At 28.9% G+C, this 26062-nt stretch overlaps 1 protein-coding gene across 1 annotated transcript in view; it reads right to left on the reverse strand.

Annotated features, from left to right (window-relative positions):
- Positions 1-26062, reverse strand: part of LOC113377087 (dopamine receptor 1) — a 325240-nt gene that overhangs the window by 173091 nt on the left and 126087 nt on the right. The window contains exon 2 of the mRNA XM_026617279.1: positions 8789-8900. Within this exon, the coding sequence (XP_026473064.1) occupies positions 8789-8900 (112 nt within the window). The remainder of the gene's footprint in view (positions 1-8788; positions 8901-26062) is intronic.

Raw genomic sequence — 26062 nt, forward strand, 5'->3', positions numbered from 1 at the left:
TTGAATTGTATGAATTTAATTCCAAATTAGAACAAAATTATGAAATTCAATTACCTAAATTGAGACAAAGTTGGAAATAAAATGTTTCATATACTTTGCCTATTTAGAATAGATATTTCCAATAACTTTATAGGAAAAATACATATGCTAATAAGACTGTGATACGTATAATAAGAAGAAGAAATTTAAACATGCAAACGTGGATGTCTAAAATAGTTTGCTTGAAAATTACAATGAGTACTATGCACTTTATATATTTCGAAAAGTGACACACTATTCGGGAGAACACAAATTAATATTAATATTTCTTGTGTAGAAATTATAATTAGTTCACATTTATATACAGTCTTATATATGACAAAAGTTTATGTCAAGCATCGCTGGAAATCTGTAAACTTTGTGACTAGGTTAGGTTAACTATAAACTAGGTTAAGAAATAGCAATTATAAACAATACTAAAAAGGACATAAAATATATAGGAACAAAAGTAATGTATAACGTTTTAAGATAATAAAAATATAGTGATCTGTTAAAACTGCATTACTGAAATAAAAAATATGTAGATGTTTAACTCGAACCCTCCTATAAAATACAAATGGTACAAAGAGTCATATCATGAAGTAATCTAAAATTTGTTAAACAAAATAATTATATTTTAAAAGTATCTGTATAATTTGTTGAAAAAAAAAAAGAAAAATACTTGCAATATATATATGAGCACTAATCTTCATGATACAAACTACTTATATTTAAAAATAATTAAAATTAACTTAAAATTAAATATAAATAAGTTTATAGTAAAAATAAATTTAAAATAAATGAATAAATAATAAAATAATTAATTAAATTATATAAAATTTGTAAAATATTGACATGAGCCTTATTATAATATCTTTATACTGACGGATAATGATATTGTCGTACAAATAGGTAGTAAAAACTGTCAAAACACTGTGAATTTTCTGCGCGATTAGGCGTTTTACATATAAAACCTAACTTTACGTATGTGTTATCAATTGCATAAAATGAGATGACTGATGATTTTGTAAGAAATGATAATAATAATACGTATCGTAATAGTCGATGTAATTCAAATATTATCTGGGATGGTTTTATTTTAATAATATAATGACAATTATTAATATCATTTCATACAAAATTATCAGTCTACACAATTGCTATTATATTATCGAAATAAAACTATCACAGATAATTTTTGAATAACAATAACTAATATGATAATTATTATTGAATATTATTTATATAATTTATCACAAAATTATTAGTCATCACAATTGTCATTACATTATTAAACTATAGTTGTGTTTGGCATCGTGCCTTAAGGCAAATTGCTGGAACTTCCCATACCATAACAAAGTGTTCGAGAAATATTAAATGTTTTCATATAGATTAATATATTATAAATACTGTATCATTGTCTAATATTATTAAAAGTTATATAAACTGAATTACAAAGTTAAAATTAACTATTTAAAGTATATAAGTGAGCTTTAGAACTTTAGCCAGAATTAAAATTAAAATCTAAATTATTTTTGACATACAAAGAACATTTTTTTCCAAAAGCAATCATTTTGTCAAAACAAGCAGAAAGTTTTTTGAATCATTCACACCGAATGCTTAGTTCTCTCAAAAACTGCCATTTTTTGAGCATTTAGCTCAGTATCTCCAAAACGTCTGGACCTGCCTATGCCAAAATATAATCAGCACATCTTCCTATCATTAGGAATCCAATGTTTTTTGAAGCATTCAAATCGGTTGATCCGTGTGCCTGAAAACGTAGACAAAAATTGTATCCATACATACACAAACACGACACATCCATTCTGAGGAGATGTTTACGATTGTCGGCAACGGTCGTTCACCAAACGACGTCAGAGTTCCTTCTATCTTTGTACACTTTATACAATGCAAAACATATAAGGACTAGCACACCATGTAGTATAAGGTCTGATCTCACACCGAATTTTTGCCAGTTCTTACTACCAGTTCATACGATAATAGAAACATATCAAAGCGTTACCATCAAATTTCGGTTTTATCGGTGAATTGACCCCTGAATCTTTTTTTGATTTCATTGAAAATTTAAATAAGATCAAAAATTATTGATTCATTGAGGCAGTGAGATGATGTTTTAAAAAATAATGCGCACTTCGTGATGATATGAAAGCGCCTACGGCCGTATTACTCCTTGCGCGGAAATGACGCGAGTTCTCTCTCATCAGATTTCTTTGTCCAACAATAGAACTGAACGCCGAATTGAATACATCTGCCTTTGGGGAAGCTGTTTGATTCTAGAAAATATATTTAGAGGCGCAACAATCAGAATACACAATACTGACAGGTTGATTTTTTTAGAAAAGTTTTTTTTTCTGATAAAAAGATAAACACATTGTACGTACACCTCTTATTTATAAATACGGGTATTTCTTCTATGTAATCACATTCTATTAACTGTTAAAATAAGAAAGACAATTCGTTTTATGTCAAACAATATTAAAACAGTAGAGAAGACTGGGTACGGTTGTGACAGTCGTCAAAACAGCTAAACTATACTGATTTCAAAATAGGGTCCAAAAGGAGAAAGATGTAGTATATTTATTCGAACCAGTTTCCATTACTGGTTTTAGTCAGAGCCCTACATTAACATAATTTGCAGACCGAATTGCTTTTAAAGAGCCAAAAGTAAGTTTTTTGTTCAATTTCTTTCAACAATAACTGTTAATTGTTTACAGATAGATCACTTTGTTTGTTTGTTTGTTTGTAAGTTTTTGTTAGAAGTTGAACTTAATAGTTAATTACCAGCAATTAGTTTTATTTTATGTGGCATGTTTATAAGTTGTGACATGTACTTGTTGTCCATTTTGAGTGAATTTTGAACAGATAAAGACAAATCTAACTTAACTAGGATAAAATACGAAAGACGAAGATAAAAAAATTTAATGAAAGAAAACAAAAGATTTCGCCGGGATTTTGCCTTGCAAAGTTGTATTGAGTTACATATTCTGGACAATAAAATGTGTAGTTTTAATGGTTATAAACCATTTTAGTATTATAGCTATTATTTTTTAACTTCTTTTCATATCTGTCACAATCATCCCTGGGACAATAATTGTTTTTATTTTTTATATAATTAGATTTTATGGCTAATCCATCGTATTTTAGGGCAGTATTTCAATATTTACTCATAGACAAATGTTCAAATTTTTACCAACTATACCTGGTAGAAAAATAAATTAAATGGTAATTTAATTAGTTATAACTAGTGAATTACCAAAATTATTGCTGAACAAAATATAGTGGTATAAACTGTACCCAGTCTCCCCTATTCAGGAAATTAATATATTCAATTTCATTTAATATTAAAAACTTTTCCCGCAAAACACCGCATCATTGTTTGTAAACTTAGTTGAAAGTACATAACGGCCTTAATTGAATCCTGTTAACATATTTTAATTATTTATCCGTGAATCGATCCACACTGTTTTCTTCTTAATTGAATAGAGATCTTAAATATATTCTTAGTAAGTAAATTCGTATAGATTAAAATTTAATAGAAAAAATATGTCAAAATTCAGCTAACGTGCATAACAGAAAATTACAGAAAAATATATTCTATTTATAAAATTAAGACCTCAATAATAATACTAACTTTGAAAAAACTTAGTAATTTGAGTACCTCATTTGTATATAATCTTTATTAATAAGGTAAAACGGGGCTTTATAGTACGCGGGTAAAAAGCCAATCTCTCAAAAACAAGTAAAGTTAAGATTTTTTTAAACAATTTTTGCATCGCCTTAAAACGAGTGACTTTGCTATCAGGAGATAAACGACAATGTTTAAAAATCTATAACAAAAGTATTTTCTTTCGTTGTTAGTTTTTTGTGGTTGTGAGCACTCTTGATTTAGTTCACAAGACCCTTTAATAAAATTTAGGTACACTTTATTTAATTGTTTCATAAGATGTATTGTTAATTATAACCTCTCTAATAGCTTACATGTGTGGATGGGGTAAAAAGGATCAACCTTTACACTGGCAAAGGTGTAAGCAAGAAAAAGTAGTAAATAAAAATGTAAATTCAGTTTCAAAAACAATTTCTTAAGAAATAAATGAAATTAATAGTTATTCCAACTCTGCTGATAATTATTTTTGTCGAAATACCAGATCAAGGTTATATGCAGTGTTACTTTTGTAAAAAATGTACCCATGAAATTAATATTTTGCATTGAATGAATAATATATCTATTATTAAAATAGTAGGTAAAAGCCCTTCAAAATTAAAAATTAAACATTGGATATGCCCCCTGGCTGTCCCATTTTATCCAGCCTATGGGGTAAAAAGAAACATGACAAATTGTAGAAGAATGGTAAAAAACACATTTGTATAATTAGGAATTAACTGGAAATATTACTGAATATAATTTGACAGTTGTTTGTTTACGTGTTATGTTTTATGATGTAGCTCATTTTGTTCAGACAATATAATTATTTAAAGTCAAATTGGACCTTTGTGCCCCGCCTCATAAATCATTTTTTACTCTAATCGAAATTTCTGAGTGGAGTGTGTGCAAGTAATTATGGAAACACATAATGTTTAAATTAGTTTTTCAAATATATTTTGAAAAAAAAATGTTCGCTTCAATCATTCAAATTAATGAAACGCAATTTTGTCCAGCATTTTGAAGTTGCATTAATTTCTATATATTAGGTGTACAACTGCAAATATGCAAATATGCAATATAGTTATATTATGCAGAACTATGAGAGTAGTTACCATTGCACACTTGTATAAATTAATGTATCATTTGAAGTATTCATATACTGAATGATGTGTAGCTTTGAACACAATCGATTAATGATTGAGATTTGCTCTTAGATATTACAATAGCGCCCATACAAACACTATTAAATCGCTTTTGTGGTTCGATACGATCGAATATTAGGTTTCGGCTTATACACGCTTGACTTACCAATAAGAGCGTTTCTGGTTGCACGGTGGTCAAATTTCATAAAGGTCAAGTGATGATAAATTTGAGAAACGTACTTGCACTCTATATAATGTTTCATAAGATTAATGCTTTATATTCGAGAAACGTTGAAGAAATTTATCAAAGTAATTTTAAATTATTTATTGATTTCGCACGATCTGGTATAAAGTTGAAGCATTTACAGGTTAACTTAAAACTAGTCGTGCACGGCATCTTGCCTTAAGGTAAATTGCTGAAACTTGCTGAAGTAAAAATCAAAAATTATAGAATTTTCTGAAAATTTTGAAAAAAAATAGGTTTTTGAGAATTTTTGAAGTTTTGGAAAAAATTGAACTTTTCTGAAAAATTTGAAAGTTTTATTTATATTTTGAAATTTTAAGAATATACTGAATTTTCTTCAAAACAATAACGCTGCGTAGCTGTTTTCGAGACGATATATATATATATATATATATATATATATATATATATATATCTTGTAATATTAGATAAAGTAGATAATCTCTATACAGTATAAGATTATTTCATGCGTATATGTCTAATGATCATTTTTGACCGTCAAATGCCATTGTTTTAACCTTTGTCAATAGATCTCAGGAACCGCTAAACCTGCCTTCCCAAAAATTTAATCAGTTCTTCGCTTCATTAATAAAATATCATAAAATATTTTTTGGGCCATTTAAATCGGACGTCCGTTCTCTCTAAAACTGAATTACAATTTTTGGAACCTTTTGCTGCATATCTTCGAAACGACCGGGGACCTGGCTTGCCCAAAAACTGATCACCATGTCTCCCCATTCATACGAATCAAATGTTTTTTGAAATGTTTTAATTTTAAATTAACAGTTGCAGAATGTGGAAATGATTTATTAACAATAGGATTTCACCAATTATAATGAGAAGTTAATATGATTGAATTTTTTTTATATTTTATTAAAAGCTATATTTAAAATTAAATTATTAATTATCAACCTTATTATTGAAGTTTTTTTTTTGAATTGAAGTAATATTAATTTAGAGTATCAAAAAGCTGCGACACACAAACGTTTACATATTTTTGTAATAAATAATAATGTATGTAGTCTTCAGTATACATATTATAATATTAACTATAATAAAATTCCGGAATGAACAAGCTGCTTTTACTTCAGTTAAAATGTAATTTCTCGGAAATGGTAATTTCAGTAATTTAATTTGTCTAGCAAATAATTTTTTCTTGGCCGAGTTCAAATAATTTTATTTTCTCGATTCAGTACTTTCTTTATTACGAGTAACAAGTTGCTAATATGATTAAAATTATACGCAATAAGCATTTTATGAAGCGAACCATGTTTAGAGAATATTCTAGATCGCCCGAATTAATTATTTGAAATGATTTCAATTGAGCATAACTACGCATATCACATTAATCAAATTATTTTGAGTTTATGGCGGCGAATAAAGCTGCACTATTCCCGGTGCATTTAGTTTAGTAAAGTATATATATATATATATATATATATATATATATATATACTGTATATATTTGACAAAGAGCTCATTCCCGTATCCCGAAATGTAGAATGAATTAAACAAAAAATCTAAATAAATAATTAAACAAAAAAAACTAAATAAACAATTTTTGAGAAAAAACGGATGCTTTTAGATGAGAAAATTAAAATTATTAATAATAATATCTGTGCGAAACAAAATCTGATAATTCATTTTCAAATTATATTGTTATGTGGCATGCCCAAAGAATTGACTAAGATTGAAAAAAAATGAGAGACTGAAAAATTTTACAACTCTACCATAAATTTGTATGGCACCTAGTTTCCTACCAAACTGTTGTATCTTCACACTTTAATATTTAATGTCTCTAATTTTTGGCAATAATTGCTTTTTATGCAAACCATTTATAAACTATGTACTGTTTGTGCGCATCTAGAAATATTTGTACAATGGAAAAATGGGAGGGGTGGACAACCTTTTATAAAAATAAATTGTTATTGTCAAGAAAAATTCATGCGTAATAAAACATTCACCGCCTGAAAGCGCGGTCAAAAATTATTCGAGTTGTATGCATTTGTTAATTTCGCATTATGAAAATTGAAATTAAAAGAAAATTAATTATGAAATTTTAATAAAGTTAGCGATGAACAACGCTTGATAAAAATAAATAGTTTCTCGAAGTAAAAAGAGTACAATGTATTTTTGAATTTTGAATCATATAAAATTAAAATAAATAAAATCGGTCCCAAAATTGCAAAAAAATATTGAAGGTGGACAACTCTTGATAAAAATTAATTGTTTTTCAAAGTAAAATTTAATCTTTTTGTTTAAGCTTAAATATCCGAATTAAAATCGAGTCAAAAATACTCAATGATTGCAACGCGGGATAAAAATGATTGAATTACTAAAATAGCTATAAAAAAGGGGATACTTATGAAAAATAGTAAAGATTTAGGGCTAGGTGGCGTCCATTAATCACGTGAGGTTTTTAGGGGGAGGGATGACAAATTTATAATAATATAATAATTTAAACATTTTCAAAAAAAATCTAAAAGTTTACATTTTTTCTCGTACCTAAAAATACACGTGATGTTTGGTCAGGGGGGGGGGTATTTTTGAATATCACCATGTATCACCAAGGAAAAGAGCGGGTCCAAAAATCCTTGAAAAATCGATCACGTGATTAATGGACGCCCTCTTATGTATTTTTAATGCCACATTATATAAAAAAAAAAACAAAAAAAAGTAGAAACAACAACCTTTATCACTTAGGGGTATGAAAAATAGATAGTGGCCGATTTTCAGACCAACTTAATATAAATATAAAAATTGGTGAAAATCGGTGAAGCCGTTTCGGAAAAGTACAAGAAGGAACTTCGTGACACAGAAATTATATACGTGTATATATATATATCGTTTTGCTTGATATGGGCGTGTTTCATGCGTCATAATGTGTTACAGTTTATAACTTTTATCAAAATGGTTTTAATTTTGTGGTTATTAATTATTATTTTGCCAAAAATGGCCTCTTGCATTGATACAATTTTAATTTTCTAAAAAAAAATTTGTTTTAGTGTTTTTGTCCTGGTGTTGCTGAATGATGACACGCACCTGGTGTCGAAACGTATAAATAAAACGTTTTTAAAACTTTTTACGAATGGGCTGCTAGTTACATATATATATATATATATATATATATATATATATATATATAGTATATAGTCAAATAAACAGGCATAATATAATAATCAATAAAAACATGAGTTTCTATAAAAAAATCTAAAATCTATACGTTTCCGTTATACCTTAAGCCTGTGCTAAGGTATATAATAGCCTAAGCAGTAGAAACTAAAAATAAAACTTAATAAAATACTCAACAATTAAATTCCAAAAATTAGAAAAATTGAAAAGTACTTTTGCAGTTTTGTAATCAGAACTTATAGGCTCTTGTGATGAAACGTTTCATTTACAATGCTTTTTAAAAGTCAATTTTGATTAAAATTATGTAAAACCTAAAATTTGTATATGTAAAACATAAAACTTACAAATAGAACAAATAAAACATTACACGATTGCTTGAACCAACTAAATTGGATGAACATTAAACTCTGTTTTGGTGCGATGCGATTGCTTGACATCGTATTACGGGATGAAGTCGTCTGACTCGATTGAAATAAAGAAAAAGAAGTAAAGGAATAGAAAAACAGCGATAACAAGATGAAAGCGGTGAGAACTGAGAAGGAACAAGTCGGTGCTCATGACACGTGACATCGTACGGGAGTCGCTTACCGATAAGCAGGATGGTCACGGGGTCTTGCAGGTCGCCACGCGCCTCCACCGAATCGAGTTCCGCCTCCTCCCAACTCGTGTTCGGCATAGTGGTCGGATCAACCGTCACCATCTGTGGATAAAGGATATATTTATAATTATAAACTAAAATCAAACTATTTAAAATTTAATTTACTACAGTAGAAACTCGTTTAACCGCTCTCAGTTATATGGGTTCACGATTATCCCGACTACCAACAGCGACCAATTTATATGTATGTACAATTCGGGTGGTCTGATTAACATGGATATTTATGAATTTCATTGCTCCCAAAAACTTGAATAATTCTATATTGATAAAAAAAAACTGCAAAAGTTTCAGCTCTTAATATTATATTAACTTTAAGATAGTCAGCACTCCAACCAAAGTTTCTCATGTAAATTACATGGGCAAATTCCATTTGTTTTTTAGAATTTTATAACATAGCAATAAGTGAATCAAAATTTTGAAAATAATATTGTATTTACTTATAGTTATTGTTAATAATTATTTTGATCATAGATAAAAAATTTATAACAAAAATATGTTATTTTATATAAAGTATTCATCTAGAAAGAAGATCCAAGAAAGTTTGATTAGAGTGCGGACTATCTTAAAGTTAATATTAAGAGCTAAAACTTTTAGAGCACTTTTTTTTATCAATTTGGAAGCATTTGAGCACCTGGTAGTAAAAAACTTCAAAAACATCCATATTAAGGACTACCTTAATGTACATACTTACAAATCGAATTTATGCAAGCAATTAAATGCAACTACTAAATATTTTAAACCGAATTAAACTTATTTCACGATTACCAAATGTACCGAATTATTCGTACATACATTTTGTTCCATGATTTATATATATCAGTTTAGTATATACATACATAAGTGTTAATTTTTTAATTAACATTGATTTTCGTTGATATCTATATAAATATTTGTTATTTTCAATAAATTTTTCGTACATTTCATTATCCGGATTTTCGATTATCCGAATGTCTATCGACAACAATTAGTCTGGTTAATCGAATTTCTACTGTAATTACTACTTAAAACTATAAATAAAAATAAAAATTTAGGTATTGCATTCTGCTTTAGGACGAACTGCTAGTTCCAGATTTGCAAATAAATATTATATAAAAATTATTTAACAAACAAACACTTCAAATTGTTTTGAACATATAATAAGGGAAACTTAACACGGGGCTGGTGTTAACAGTTTTGTTTCAAATTAGTAGATCTTGAAATGCACTTGTTATATTTCTAATAAATAATGAAATAAAGCTGGATAGTTGCTGTAACTATTCCTCTACCAAATCAATCAAAAATATATCCATAAATATTGTTAATTATTTCACAATTAATTAATTTTTAGTAAAAGTGCGGTGTTATAATTTACCTCGTGTTTGAGGTTATTTGTAGAAACATCTACCAGAGCAAGTAGTAACGACAAAAAAATTACAATGATTTTAACTTCCCGTAGGGTAAGGTATAGTAATCGCAAAAAAACGAAAATGAAAATTTTTATATATCTTTGTGTGTGTGTGTGTGTGTGTGTGTATGTATGTGTGTTCGGATACAAATTTTTGTTGACGATTTCGGGAACACAGATGAAGCGATTGGAATAATTCAAAAAACATTCGATTCGTATTGATAAGGAGACGTGCTGAAAAGTTCGTCTCTATGCAGTTAAAGTAGTACGATTGCTTTGAATTTTGAAAAAGTTCAGAATTTCCAAAATATTTCAAAATACACTTTTCTTCAAAAAGTCTTTTTTTTCAAAGAAAAGTAAATTTTTGTCAAAAATTTATAGTTTCTCAGAAATCTAATTTTTCAGAGTAATTTTTTTTTCAAAAATGTTAGTCTTTAAAAAAAAAAAATGGTACGGGAAGTTCCGGCAATTTGCCTTAAGGCACGTACCATGCGCCCCACTAGTTCTCCACTTATCTAAAAAAAATAACTTGTTTCTAAGTAATTATTTTCAACATAAACGCAAACTAAAATTAATACAAATAAAATATATAATGTCTCCAGTAATATGTAAATTAACGTATCTAGAATTAATATCAGAATACAAAAAAATATATATAATGTCTATTTCAAATTTATATGTGCACTCAATTTAAATGTGCTCACCTGAATGAATGGAATATATAGTATGTAAGAGCTCTTACATACAATATAATCCATTCATTATTGTTCATTTGAATCTGTATATGAATTTTGTATGGTACAACTAGCCCCAAGATTTTGTTTCAAATAATCCCAAATGTTTTTTTTATATCAAACAAGATAACTATTTATACAATTCATAATATTTTTCATGTTTGTTAATGCATTATCACTATAACCTCTTTCTGTTAATTATCTTGTATAAAATAAACTGATTAGAAACTCAATAGATATAGTATTCCACAGTATTTTAGATAAAACTTAATTTTAATTGATTTATAAATTATTTCCTAAAAATATTTGTTGAACTACTTTTATGCCTTTGTAATGGTATAAGATCATAAATGCGTAGATAAAAGAGACAATAGGCCTTTGAAATGTATGTTAAGGCTTTATGTGCCCCATAACAAATAAGCACTCTCGGGTTAACAGAAGCCGTTCTGTCCGAACTGTAATTTCCATAAAGTATACTTCCAAGATAGAACAAGATTCATATAATAACCGCATAGAGTGGATCTCGAATCCAGTATATAAGTTAGCGGGCCGAATGCCAATCCGCATCCGTCGTGTGTATTCAATATGTATTTTTTCGATTAGATAGTGTTTACACACGCGCCACCGAATGGCGCTGATGGTTTACTTTCCCTCGGTCGCCGCAGCCTCATCCTTCGCGTTATTATTATTATTTTTTCTGGTCTGCTTAGGCGCCCGTTCCACATCGCGTGGGAACGATGTCGCGTTTAACATAAACTAGCGCGGATTATATGAGGATTTCTACAAGAATGTTTATTTTCACAACGCATGCTTCTGAAACAGCCAAGATATCGTATTTTTATTATAGCCTCAATGGAAAATATTGTTCGAGCGAAATCAGTTTATGCTTTTGGTTTATATACTTTACAGTGGATGTGTAGTCTCAAGAATGTTAACATTGAAATAAAAATCTAGGATGGACAAATCTTATTTATAGAGGATACTGTACAAATTGATTGAAACAGATACTTCTTTTTAAGCATTGCACGCATTTCATGAAACTTTATTCTATATATACTACCTTGCCATCGCACGAATGCAAGAAGTCGAAACGAATTTTCTACTCAACTTCAAAATTCGATATATCAACACACCTTGATATTTTGACTCTAAAACAGCCAATGCAGCGCGATTTCTTAAAAAAGTCCAAAATAATAAAAGAAAAACAAACAAACTATTTTTTTTCAAAAATTTTAAAAATCCAGTCGGTTATAAGAGAGAACACTTTGAACAATGCACGCGGGTGATAACATTTTTCCCGTAGGGTAAGTTATAGTAATCGCAAAAAAATCAAATATTAAATTTTTTAATATATTTTTACGTTTGCATGCATGTGTGTATGTATGGATACAATATTGACGTCGTTTTCGGGAGCACCGATTAACCAATTTGAATTATTCAAAAAAACATTCGATTTCTATCGCTAGAGAAATGTGCTGATTAGCTTTTGGCAAATACAGGTTGAGATGCTTCCGAGATACGGAGCAAAGAGTGCAAAAAATAGAAATTAAATTTTTGAGAAAACGGAGTATCCGAATTTAATTAATAAATAAACGCTAAATTTGTATTGATGGGGGGACGTCATGATTAGTTTTATGCAGCAATAGGTCGAGCCATTTTGGAGATACGAAGCGAAAAGTGCATGAGATGACACTTTTTTAGAAAACGAAGCATCCATTTGCATATTTTTTGCCTTCTCCAAAAAATGATTGTTTCTTCACACAAGCAAAATATTTTTTGAATCATTCGAATCGGATGCTTTGTTTCACAAAACCGGCTACTTTTTGCAATTTTAGCTCCGTATCTCAGCGACTGGACCTGTTTTTGCCAAAAACTAATGACCTCATCATCAATGACATCATTATAAATAGAATGTTTTGTTGAATAATTCAAATATGGTGTTTTTTAATCTCAAAAACTTAATTTCTTTTTTTTGCATTCTATACTCCGCATTTTCTAAACGGTTGGACCTTTCTTTTGCCAAAAACTAATCAGCACGATTCCTTATCTATTTTGAAACATTCAAATCGGTTATCCGAACGCCCGACATCGTCAACGAAAAATTGTATCCACACATCACGCAAATCCACAAATGTACATACACACATACACATCCATTTTTTTTCTGAGGTATGCCAAAATGTTCAGAAATCTCTAAAACGTAAAGATATGCAAAAATTTTCATTTTCAATTTTTGGACGATGGTGAGGATCATTATAATTAATTAGATATAAGCGGACTGTAAATTATAAATATTCTATCACCATAAGATAAGTGAATAAAACCACTATTTAAATTATGATATATATTGAACTTCACTTTACAACCTTCTTCTCTAATTACATTTGCTAGTCTCTCATATTATTATAAGTTACAGGTATTTATACTCATACCATTGCATCCCCTACCCCGAAGGGTTCCGGGTTAAAGTAGAAGAAGCCCTGGTCAAATCTTGACCAGAACATTACTATAACTTACCCTATGGGAAGTTAAAAAATATTAAAAAACTTGAAAACTAACTATGCCAAAGAGACATTTCATGAACATCTTTCACCAAAAAAAGTTTTAAAACAAAATTAGTAAAGCATATAAACAAAAAAATCATTATCATTTATTGTTATTCCAGCTGATTGGTACGGAACCGTAATTAATGTCACTAACATGTTCATTTCTATATGAAAAATGTAGCCCCCTGATAAATGCCTCATAATGATTAATGAAATATTGAAAATGTGATATTAAAATGCAGCATAGACAACTTTATTGAACATCAGCGAACTTTCCCAGGGATTCTGTATAACGATGATGTAAATGAAGTTTAATGCGTTCGACGTTTTAACGCAAATTCCTATAATAAATTATGATGCGTTGACATGAAATTTTAGCTAGCGCAATTCTTTCATCTTTTTGTAAATGGTTCAACTTTGTAAAATCAATATTTATAATATTGAAGGTTAGCATAATGAATGTTGTTGTACTAAACATCCTGTCCACAATATTTTAACATCTTGATAATACATATTACGGAATAAATTAGCTTTTCCTCTATCAGCAGCGATAATTAAGAGAACTGAGCATAAAGCGTTTTACTTTCTAATTGAAATTAAATAAACTAATTAAAATTATAATTGTGCTTTACGTTTGTTAAATAAATTATTAAATAAATGCGTTCGTAAAGAAAGAAGTATTGTCAATGATATTTCAATTTTTTTTTTTTTTTTTTTTTGACAGTAATCAGAACTTAATAGGGTCCTATAAATTGATGAGCAAATTCGACTCAATACTGCGTGGGTTTTAGAGATGGCAACTCAAACAGCGGTCTCATCTATGTGCGATAAATTTTATTATCATAGTTTCTTAGCCCCCTTATAACTTCTGATTCAAAAATTTTACTGACATCATACTTAGATGAAAAATCCGAAAATGCAAGATTCAATATATAGCCAGTTGATTTTTGCACCCACTTTCTGTAATTTTCAGGATTTAATTATGTATTGTTATCAAATTTATTTATTATATATATAATATATATATATATATATATAATATAATTACGGATAACGTTTTCAAACGGTGATATTATAATATCGAACAGGCTCTCGCAACGTGGTTTAGAAAGTCATTGAGGAATTCCGATAGAATTTTACGTTAAACAAAATGACGCACTTACCACCCATATCAGAAAACTTTAAAAAGATAAGACCATAAAAAGATAATGGAAAATTCCTAAGTATGATTTGAGCTCGCCATCATAACTTTTTATTTAATTTTAATACTTGTTTTTGAATGTAGGTCAGCCTTACACATACGTGTTTATCTTGTTTTCGTAATTGCTAAAAAAGTCAGAAAGAAGTGCTAAAAATTTAAATTTAATAAATTGCTACCACCATCAATGAGCATTTATTAAAAAATTATATTGCAAAATTACGTTAATGCATTGTTCAAAACAAAAAGCCATTTTCTAATGAATTGGATTTTTATATCATTTTATAAATTTAAAAATTAAATTCATGGATTTACAATATTCATTCGAAAGATAATGGCATCAATTTTTTTTAATTAAAATTAAAATTAAAACCATTTAATGTTGTGATATACTGACTAAAAAATATTTTAACTTTTTATTTAATTTTAATACTTGTTTTTGAATGTAGGTCAGCCTTACACATACGTGTTTATCTTGTTTTCGTAATTGCTAAAAAAGTCAGAAAGAAGTGCTAAAAATTTAAATTTAATAAATTGCTACCACCATCAATGAGCATTTATTAAAAATTTATATGCAAAATTACGTTAAATGCATTGTTCAAAACAAAAAGCCATTTTCTAATGAATTGGATTTTTATATCATTTTATAAATTTTAAAAATTAAATTCATGGATTTACAATATTCATTCGAAAGATAATGGCATTCAATGGTTTTTTAATTAAAATTAAAATTAAAACCATTTAATGTTGTGATATACTGACTAAAAAATATTTACAACTTTTGGATATTACTATTAATTACAATACATGGGTAAAAGTGACATGGTGACATTTAGGTATTATATATATTTAATATAACTTTCATTCAATTTTCAAACCGATTTAATTTTTGTAGTTTCATTTTGACTTTTTATGGAATATAAATTAGACATAGATACTGAAAGGTCAAGAAATTCATGCAATCGTATTAAAAATACAAGCAGGTGGTAACATTATGTACTTTTTCGACAAATAGTATATAGATAAATATTTATTTTACAACAAACTGTTTCATATAAATGTTAATTTCGAAATGTCAACAAGAGCCTTCTATTTTTGAATTTCTCCCAAAATCTCGTGATCCCAAGGAACATTCCTCATAATTTTCGGGGTATGAACACCATTAAAAGTAACATATTTGCTCATATTTGTTTGTATAAAAATAAGTTTACTAATTCTTATGATAGATCAAGAAAATAATTGGATCTGTCCGAGCAGAAAAATATGAACAAAAAATTTCCAATTATATATTTTTTAAACTACTAATACAACATATTTAATTAACTTTTTCCAATTATCGGCACTGTAAAGAGCTGCATCGTAGGATGTGGTTTTAGTTTTATTATCCTACCTTATAAATCAATTGATTTAATGTCACATGCAGACATGTAATCGAATACGTAACAAAAATACAAGAAATATTACGTAGATTAATTTCGGTTGAATACTCCTTGATCATTTGACATATTATATTTGAAACAGTAGAAACAAACAGCAATGTCTTTATACATCAATAAATAAAAATTCATTGGATTAATACCTCATTAATTAGGCACAGTGTAATTTTATATTTCACCTCGACCTCGAGTCGACCCCTAGAACCCTATCGACGACCCTAAGCGTCTGCTCGTGGACCTTTGGGAGATGATATCGAAGCATTCCCTATTCCCCGGCACACACATGTACAACATAATTTATATACATTATATAAATTCTCGGAGTCTAGAAATAAACTTGTAGTAAGTAAAATTTATAACGAATATGTGCACAAAGTACATTTGCCCCCGTGCATCGGAGAGAGAAATAATACCTGTTTTCCATAATTTATTATATCTGAATGAATGAATGAGTGAATTCAGTCTATGGACGCTGTTTATCTAGGGATACGTTTCCACTTGCAAGATTTTAGTCTCATGAGTGAGCATTCAATAAATCTGTGAGACGATATGCGTTCAGGCTGCCGCTTAAAGATATTTTTGTATGTTCGACGTCAAAATATGAAAGGCACGGCGGATATTCAAAATGTCAATGTTTTGCAAGCGGTTCACATATGCGAATCCAAAAATGGTATATGCAAGATGTCCTACGACAAAGGTAAACACAGTCAAAAACGGATATGATACACTGAATGTGTACATCAGATGTTATAAAAATAGTCATGTGAGATATGAGTATTTATGATACAGTTATGTTCAATGCATGTCAATACATATGTTTTATTGTTTTAACAGTAAGCGTCTAATTTTCATATAAAATAGTGGTGAGTAACAAGGTTCTGAGATCAAATCCTGCATTGCGTAAAATCTAATATTTAGTAGTAGTGATATCCACTTGTATCTGAAAAATATGTTTTCAAGTACAATTAGACCTTTTGGAAATTTACGCACAAATAGCTTAAATATGATCACAGTTAGAAAAGTACAACCATTGGGTTAGCGCCTGATAAAAGTTGTGAAATCATTACAAATTAAAATTAGACATTGAACCTGTTTGCTTCCTGGCCGTTTCAATTTTTTCCGTCTATTAAATATAGAATTTTATAAAAAAGAGCAAAAAAAAACACTTTTCTACAATGTTGAATTACCTGCGAGTTTTATTGAACATAGTCATATAGTTGTTTGTTTAATTTGTTTTATTTGGTGTAATATAATTGGTTTGGTTTTCACAATAAAATTCTCAAAGTCAAATTGGATCTTTCTGCCACGCTCTACGTATACATAATTTTGTATAAAAACTTCAGTTTTAGTATGTAATCACTATGTTGAAAAATATTTCCCGTAATATTTCATTAATATAACATAATTTTTGGTGAATATAAAATTCGTTTAAAAATGTTTAATTTATTTTAATATAAATAAAATACTAACGTCCAAATTATTTCATTATGAATCAATTATTTTGTTATGAATTATCATTAATTTTGCTATAAATTAATAATTAATAATTTAATATTAATATAATTAACATTAATTTAATTTAATACTTAAAAATTTTAATATAATAAATACTAATATAATTTTATATTTTAATGTTTTTTATTATTTTTGTGCTCACTCTCATTTTGTTAGTATTTCAAAATGTCATCAAACTATTGATAGCTTTACATTCTATTTGCATTTCTCTTTTCGAACACATCAATCGCTTTAATTAAAATTATTCTGAAGTCAACCAATGATTAGTCCGCTAGCGACTATTATAGAAACTCAAAACAATTACTGTGAATTTCCATTTATACCTATTGAAATTTCATTGAAATAAAAATTTACGGCAAGCTTTCAGAAATAATTAGAATAATTTTATTCGAATGATCGCCCAGTAAAAACTTTTTATTTGTAACGTTGCTTGTGTGAAAAAATACATAGATAATATTGATTTTCTTATGTTGCATCTAATAAACAGATTATATTTTTTTTTATTAGATAAATTTAAATATAACATTAATCTTATGAATTTACATTATAGATCTTATATGTGTAATGTCTATGATTTATATTAGTTATGTCATTAATTCAAGCATTTTTGTTGTGTGTGTATTGTTTATTTAGTCATTTACCATATCGCATAAGGTAAACGACTAAATATAATTATGATTTAACTAAATATTATTATTCATTCTATATGCTAGTCAATCAACTCTTAAACCATTGAACCGACATTTATAATAAACTGTATAAGATTAAGTAGAATAGAAAATGGCTGAGATTATGAGCTGATATAATAAGTTTTTAATTATATTCTGTACACCAGTTTTAAAACTAATTAAAAGCGTTTTTTTACATTTGAGGTAACTTCTAAGTATACAATTACTCTCACAACACAAGTTTTCTTACGATAACAAGAAGTTTCTTTTTTCAATAATTATTCATAAAAATGACCTTAACTCATTCTAATTGACAAACAAAATTATAACTTTCAGAATTAATTTTTTTGCAGGACGACGACTGTCGAGTCCGCTAGAACTTATAATATTTACATAGCACTGAGTTTTAGTGATATTTAATTAAAATTTCTGTCAAGAGAAATAAAAAATAATCTATTTTGATCGTCAGAAACAGAGGCAAATACTAAATCCATTCACTTAGAATATTACTTGGCTCGTCGTTATAATGTGTAATGAATATATAACATTGAAAATTTGCGTAAATAAAAATAATGCTCGTTTCAATAGTAAAGGAGACTAGGTACGGTTGTACCACTTTTTTGATCGGCGATAATTTTGTTAATTTAAAGTAATAATTCAAATTTAATTTGAAAATAAAAGTAAAAAAATGGTAATTTGAACATTTGTCTACGTAGAAATACTGCAATACTGTCCTTAAATTTTATGAATTAAATTAGTCAAAATCAAAAAACGGCGAGCATCATAACCGTCTACACCCCCCGTACGGTTGTGACAAGCATAAAGATATGTTAAAAAACAATAGTTTATTGTCAGAAATATGTAACATAATACACTATAAACATTTAAACGATGCTTATAGATAGAATACAACAAAACATAAAATTGATCAACGTAATCTATCTGTATACAACTAACAGTTACTATTAAAAGAAATCGAATAAGAAACTTTTTTTAATCTCCCGTAGGGTAAGTTATAGTAATCGCAAAAAATCGAAAATGACAAGTTTTATATATCTTTACGTTTCAAAACCTTCTGAACATTTTGGTTTACCTTAGAAAAAATGGATGTGTGTGTGTGTGTATGTGTTCGGATACAAATTTTCGTCGACAATTTTGATAACACGGTTAAACCGATTTCAATGATTCAAGAAACATTCGATTCCTATGCTGAAGACGTGCTGATTAGCTTTTGGCAAAGGCAGGTCTAGCCGTTTTAAAGTTGCGACGCAAAAAAATGCCAAAAAACGGTAACTCAATGTTTGAAAGAACGGAGCGTCCGATTTTAATAATTCAAATAACATTTCACTTGTATTGACAAGAAAAAAAACTGATTGAATTTTTGGAAAAGCAGGTCTAGCGGATTTGGAGATATATTGAAAAAAGTAAAAAACAAAGTTCCGTAACATCGTTTTCCGTTAGACTGCGTCGCGCCGCTTACGCGCTTGAATATTTTCAATATTTAGCGCGACTGCTATGGAAAAAAGTACAAAATTTCCAAAATATTTCGAAACATAAAAAATCGTTTTTTTTTTTAAAAGTCTTTTTTTTCAAAAAAGTAGTTTTTTTTTCAAAAATTTTAAATTTCTTGAAAATCTAATTTTTTCAAAGTTTTTTAAAAAAAAATTTATAAAGAATTTAATTTTTGGTACAAAAAGTTCCAGCAATTTGCCTTAAGGCACGATGCCATACACCACTAGGTACTTTTTAAAAGCAATTGCGGACAACAACTGATCTTGTGAATGTAGAGCGCTGACTCAAGGCAATAATGGTAACTTGTTTGAATAAACAAACTTCATCTTTCTCCTTTTGGATCCTATCTCATCAACCATATTTCCAAATCCATATAGTTTAGTTGTTATGGCGACTGTCACTAGCGAACCCTGGCACAACCTTACTCAGTGTCCCCCAAAATAAATATATGATAATACATGTTTGATGGGCAGGATTTTCTTCACATTTAATGTTGGACAACATTTATTATATAAAAAAATTTTAAGGGAAAAAACTATATAGAAAACTTACATGAAGAGTGTTAATGTATAAAATTATGCACTTGAGGTTTCATAGACTGAAGTTGTTTTTCATGCTGCAAGATGATGTACATTTAATGAAATCCTTTCCACGTGGATACAAGTATAAATATCATGTCTAACGTATGTTCAAAAAATAAAATTGTTTGTAAAAAAAAGCCATACATTCAAGCAGCTAGGTTCGAGTGGTATCCATGAACCTTTTTGATCAAATTTAATCTCGTTAAAAACACGATTAATGTGATTGCAACAGATTAATACCGGCCGCGGGTCGTTCCGGACACGAACTCTGCCCTATCCACAGAAATCCAGCGAAAGCATTGTGTACTCTCGCGTTTAATTAAATTGGGTCGCTCTGATACATGATGGGTTAAGTGTACAGCTTTAAGCAATTAAGTTGTCGGTCGGCGGCTATTTACATATTTGCACAGGCCGAAGAAGTGTCGCAGAGAACTGAAACTAGAAGCGACCCATTGCTCACCGCGGCACGCTAACGATTCCCGAGACCTTCGAGAAGCGCCCGCCGAGGGTGAACGCGCTACAAAAATATTAGCCACCAGTTGAATGGAATGACGACGGCCGAATTAAATACCAACTAAATTAATACATACCGGGGTTCAGTTTCTTGATTTAAAGAACAGGTATTCCCCCGTTGTTGAAGTAAAAATTCCGTCAAGTGGATTGAGCAAACAAATGAATATATATATATATATATATATATATATATATATAATGATAATAAATAGTAGTCTGCCCAAATGCAGGTCCATTGTATGACCACAGAATCAATTATTTGCCTCTCCTACCATATTTATCATTCCCATTACCGTTTTATTACCAATAATTAACAACGATTAATCACTTTTTATTCTTTTTTATGAATTTTTCTTTCCAAACTTCTGCTTTCATGCTTCTTGATCTTGCGCTTCGGCTTTCAGTTCCTTGTATTTTTTCTTCTTGCGTAAGTCATCAATCGTCTGCATTCTTCTATTTCCCATTCCTTTCAGTTCTTCTATTTTAACCTCAATGACGTCGTGCAAGAGACCCTCTTTTTGCAGAACGGGTCCGATCCAGTTTCCTTTTCTTTTCAGGATTGTTTTCAGTAGAGTCCTTTCTTTGCACACTCTTCTCAGGACTTCTACATTTGTTATCTTGTCTGTCCACTATATATTCACCATTCGCCTCCAGCACCACATTTATAAAACTTGCGAAGTAGTTCTTATCGTCCATGTCTCCGATTCGTACAGAGCTATGCTTCATACGTAGCACTTTATTAGTCTCTTCGTGTCTTATTTAAGAATAAATGTGTAAAATAATAAGTATATAAGACAATATCACACATGAGAATTACGTATGTCGTTCATTTATTCTTTTATTCAATCTTATCTATTATTGAATCTCATTGTAATTGTGTGTAATTAACTAGTGTGATGTATGGCATCGGGCCTTAAGTCAAATTACTGAAACTTCCAGTACCGTAAATTAAAATTTTTAAAAGCTTAAAATTTTTTAAAACGTTGAATAATTAGATTTTGGATAATTTTGAAAAATTGACTTTTTTAAAAAGAATTATAATTATTTGTAATTATTTTTTTTTGAAAATTTAGATATTTTCTCATAGAAGCAAAATATCGAAGCGCGTAAGCTTGGTTTGGTACGGAACCTGTATTTTTTTTAACAAAATTTGTACTTATTATGAAAATATCTATAAATTATTTGATTATTTGATGTGCATTTTTTCATTTTGCCAATACAAGTAAAATGTTTTTTTAATTATTCAAATTGGACACTTCGTTCTCTCAAAAACTAAATTACCATTTTTGGCATTTTTTGCCCCGTATTTTCGAAATTAATGGACCCACCTTAGCCAAAATAACTAATCAGCATGCCTCCTTATTAATAGGAGTCGAATATTTTATGAATCATTCAAATCGGTTGATCCGTGTTCTCGAAATCGTCGACGAAAAATTGTTCGGCACATACATATACACACACACATACATTCCTTTTTTCTAAGGTATACCAAAATGTTCAGAAGGTTTTGAAACATAAAGTTATGTAACTACTTTCATTTTCGATTTTTTGCGATTAATATAACTCACTACGGGAAGTTAATGATGTCACATATTGGCGAAAGACTTATTCGTTAACATATTGTTCTTTATTTATCCTTTCACCAACTTGTAAAGATAAGGTAAAATCACAGAAAATGTATTTCTTTTTATATATATTCAAGTTCTAATGATTGTGACCTACTTCAAGAAAAACGAACCTTGTCTGTGTGTAAGGTTTAGCAATATTTTCGGGCGAACGATTCAACCTATTATAATGATTAAAGAAATATTCCATTTAGAACGACAATGCGTTGAACCTATTGGTTTTAAGGAAATATAGGTATAATTGCCTTGGATAAACTAATAGAAAATATAGCAAAATATATTTGTAGTAAAATTTATGGTTTACTAATTTTTGGTAAATGCATTTTCATTCGCTCTCAACTCAAACTATTTGTGAAAGTATAGAAAAGTGGGCATTTGCTGCTCAAAAATAAATTTGACATAAAAACATCAAATTAAAGGATTTTTTAATCTAACTAAAAATCAAAATAATCGTATTTTAAAATTCATTTAATTTTAATTTATTCTTAATTTATTCTATAAATTTATTTATAGAACAGAATGTTTCAGAAACATGACTTAAGACACAATACAGTACACCATTTGTTTATTTTTGAATTAATAAATATATTATGACAAAATTAGGGCGCAGAAATTGGGATTGTAAATAAGAAAATATTTGTTCATGTTTATTTTCAAGCACACAAATATTTGATAAATATTGTGAAAAAAGCCACAGAATAAGTCGTCGTGCTGCGTAATTTATAATAAAAAAAAGTTTATAGAAAATATATATCGTAAAAATAAATGATCATGTAAAAGTTCAACAATTACAATGCGCTTATTTAATGCAAGTTTTATATGAATGTTTTGTTTTTTTTTTTATTAGTTATCAGAATGTTAGCATTATATAAGCTATATAAGGTTCTATTTGAACTCAAAATATTTGAGATCTGGGTCGTAAGTCTTCAATGAAAACCCTAATAAAAAATCTATGTGAAGTTATTTCTTTAGTTATAGAAGTACCTAAACCAAAAAAAATATCATTATTGGTATGGAACCCAACAACTTTGAAATAAATTACACAAATGCGTCCATATTTCTGATAGGAAACCTTTTACCGTTGATAATTAACTAAAATTAATATTGTTTTTTTGCGTTGGTTATAGTTTATCTAAAAAAAGGAAAAGCCAAATTTTGTTTACATAAGTGTTAACTTTAAAACTGAAGTACCTGTTTTCGAGTAATTTAATAGTAGTCCCTCTCTGAAATTAACATGAAAATTTGCTCTTGAACGGTTTCGCAAAAAACCCTGGGCCAATATTAAAAATTCAAAAACCGTTCAAAAGATATCAGTTGTAAATCTTGTGGTTTAGTTTTTAGTTAAGTTGTAGAAGAGATTTAGTACGGTTGTATCACTTTGTTTTGATTAATCATTTTGTTAATTTACCAGTTAGCTTGGAAAGAAGTAAATTATATAGTGAAATCAATCTTGTCTACTCAGAAATGCTGAAATACTGTCCTTAAAGGCGAGTGTGACAACCGTCTACACCACCAGGACGGTTGTGACAGAAATAAAAACAGGTTAAAAAACAATAGCTACAAACACCAAAGTGGTTTATAATGACTTATAAAGTCAACACAACATTATCATTTAAACGAATCTCATGGATTTAATATAATAATATATAACAAAACATATTTTTTAAACAAAGTTAACAAGAAATTCTTGAGAAAACTTTTTTTTTTGTATTGAATTTTCTGTCCTTGTCTCTTTTGTATTTTGATTACGATTAGAAAAAAGGATAAAACCCACAACCACATGTCACAACCGTACCCACCGCACACTATTTTAAAACAAATATTCGTTATGACTAAGCTAAATTATAAACTCTGATTGCTAGTAATCAACTACTGATATTCAACTTACAGCAAAATAACAAAATGATCTATCGGTATACAAGAAACAATTATTATTAGAAGAAATCGAACAAAGGAACTTTTTATGACACATTAAAAGCAATGCGGTTTACAGATCATGGTAATGTAGGACGCAGGCTGATTACAATAATGGTAACATGTTCAGACAAACATAGTACTTTTTTTACTTTGGACCCTATATCAAAATCAGTATAGTTTAGCTTTTATTGCAGCTGTCACTACCGTACCCTGGCACAACGGTACCCAGTCTCTTCTATTGTATTGTACTTCAGTAAATAGTTATTTGTACAAAACTTTCATTCTACGAACCTTTGTACATGACAGCAGCTCTCGTAATTATTTGGTTTGAATTTGACAATGAACGAACATTTAAGGGGCACAACTAGTGTGAAACTTTAAAGAAATCGAATTTTAATTTTTTCCATATTTCTATGGATTATACCTTCAAAAATAACATACCAGAATTTTAAATCGATATCTTAAATAGTTTTTGAGTTACAGCCATTTAAAGAGTATATATATATATATATATATATATATATATATATATATATAGTATATAGTATAACGATAATTTTTTCTTTAAACGCGTTTTTCTCGAAACAGCATTTTCCGAATTTGCTGCAGCGATTACTCACAAAAAAAATGATCCGATCACTATCAAATTTTTTTTACATGTTCTATATATAGTTTTCCGTAAAATGAATTATCAATTTTTTGATCGGATCAAAAATCGAATTTTGGCAGTCCAAAAACGACCAAAATTTTGGGTAAAATTCGACATTTTTTTAAAAAACGCCGTCATTTTGTCAATTTTTAACTTCCCGAAGGAGAAGTTTATGTTTTCATCAAAAAATTCGATTAGCTAATTTTATGTTTTCTCGACGTTTCAAGCCATTCTGAATCGAATGAGACCAAATTTGGAAAAAGTATGTGTGTGTGTGTGTGTGTGTATGTGAACAGATTTTTTGCCGTAAATCGACGTTTTCTCCAAAACGGATGGACCGATTTCAAAAATTTAAAAGCCATTCGATGTATCTCGATGAGGACTATCGTTTCTGAGTTTTGTGCGGCGATCGGCCGGGCCGTTTCTTTGTAAATTGCAGAAAAGTGAAAAAAATTTTGTCCACGTTTTAGCCCGCAATTCTGAATCGATTTCGATAATTCGAAAACCATTCGATAGATATTAGTTGGGAATCGTGCTGATTAGTTTTTGGTAGAGATCGGCCGGGCCGTTTTCTTGTAATAAAGTTTAAAAAAAAAAAATTCGACGATTTTTATGATTATTTTTTTGACGGTAGATACCATAGTCTTCTAGATCATACTAAAATATTACGGCCCTACGACAACTCGTTTAGCTTTAAAAATTCGTCAAAGTTTGCAAAAATTAGTATGGTCTTTTTGGCATTTGTCAAAATTAGAATTTTCATCGACGTTTTCTCAAAAACGCCTAAACCGATTTCAGATATTTAAAAAGCATTTGATGTATCTCGATGAGGATTATCGTTTCTCAGTTTTGTGCAACAATTGGCCGAACCGTTTCTTTGTAATTTGGAAAAAAGTGTTAAACTTTTCGTCCACATTTACGCCCAT

The sequence above is a fragment of the Ctenocephalides felis genome, unplaced genomic scaffold (genome assembly GCF_003426905.1).
Source record: "Ctenocephalides felis isolate EL2017-DRISC unplaced genomic scaffold, ASM342690v1 CF-g0.4_SCAFFOLD_01886, whole genome shotgun sequence".
NCBI lineage: Eukaryota > Metazoa > Arthropoda > Insecta > Siphonaptera > Pulicidae > Ctenocephalides > Ctenocephalides felis.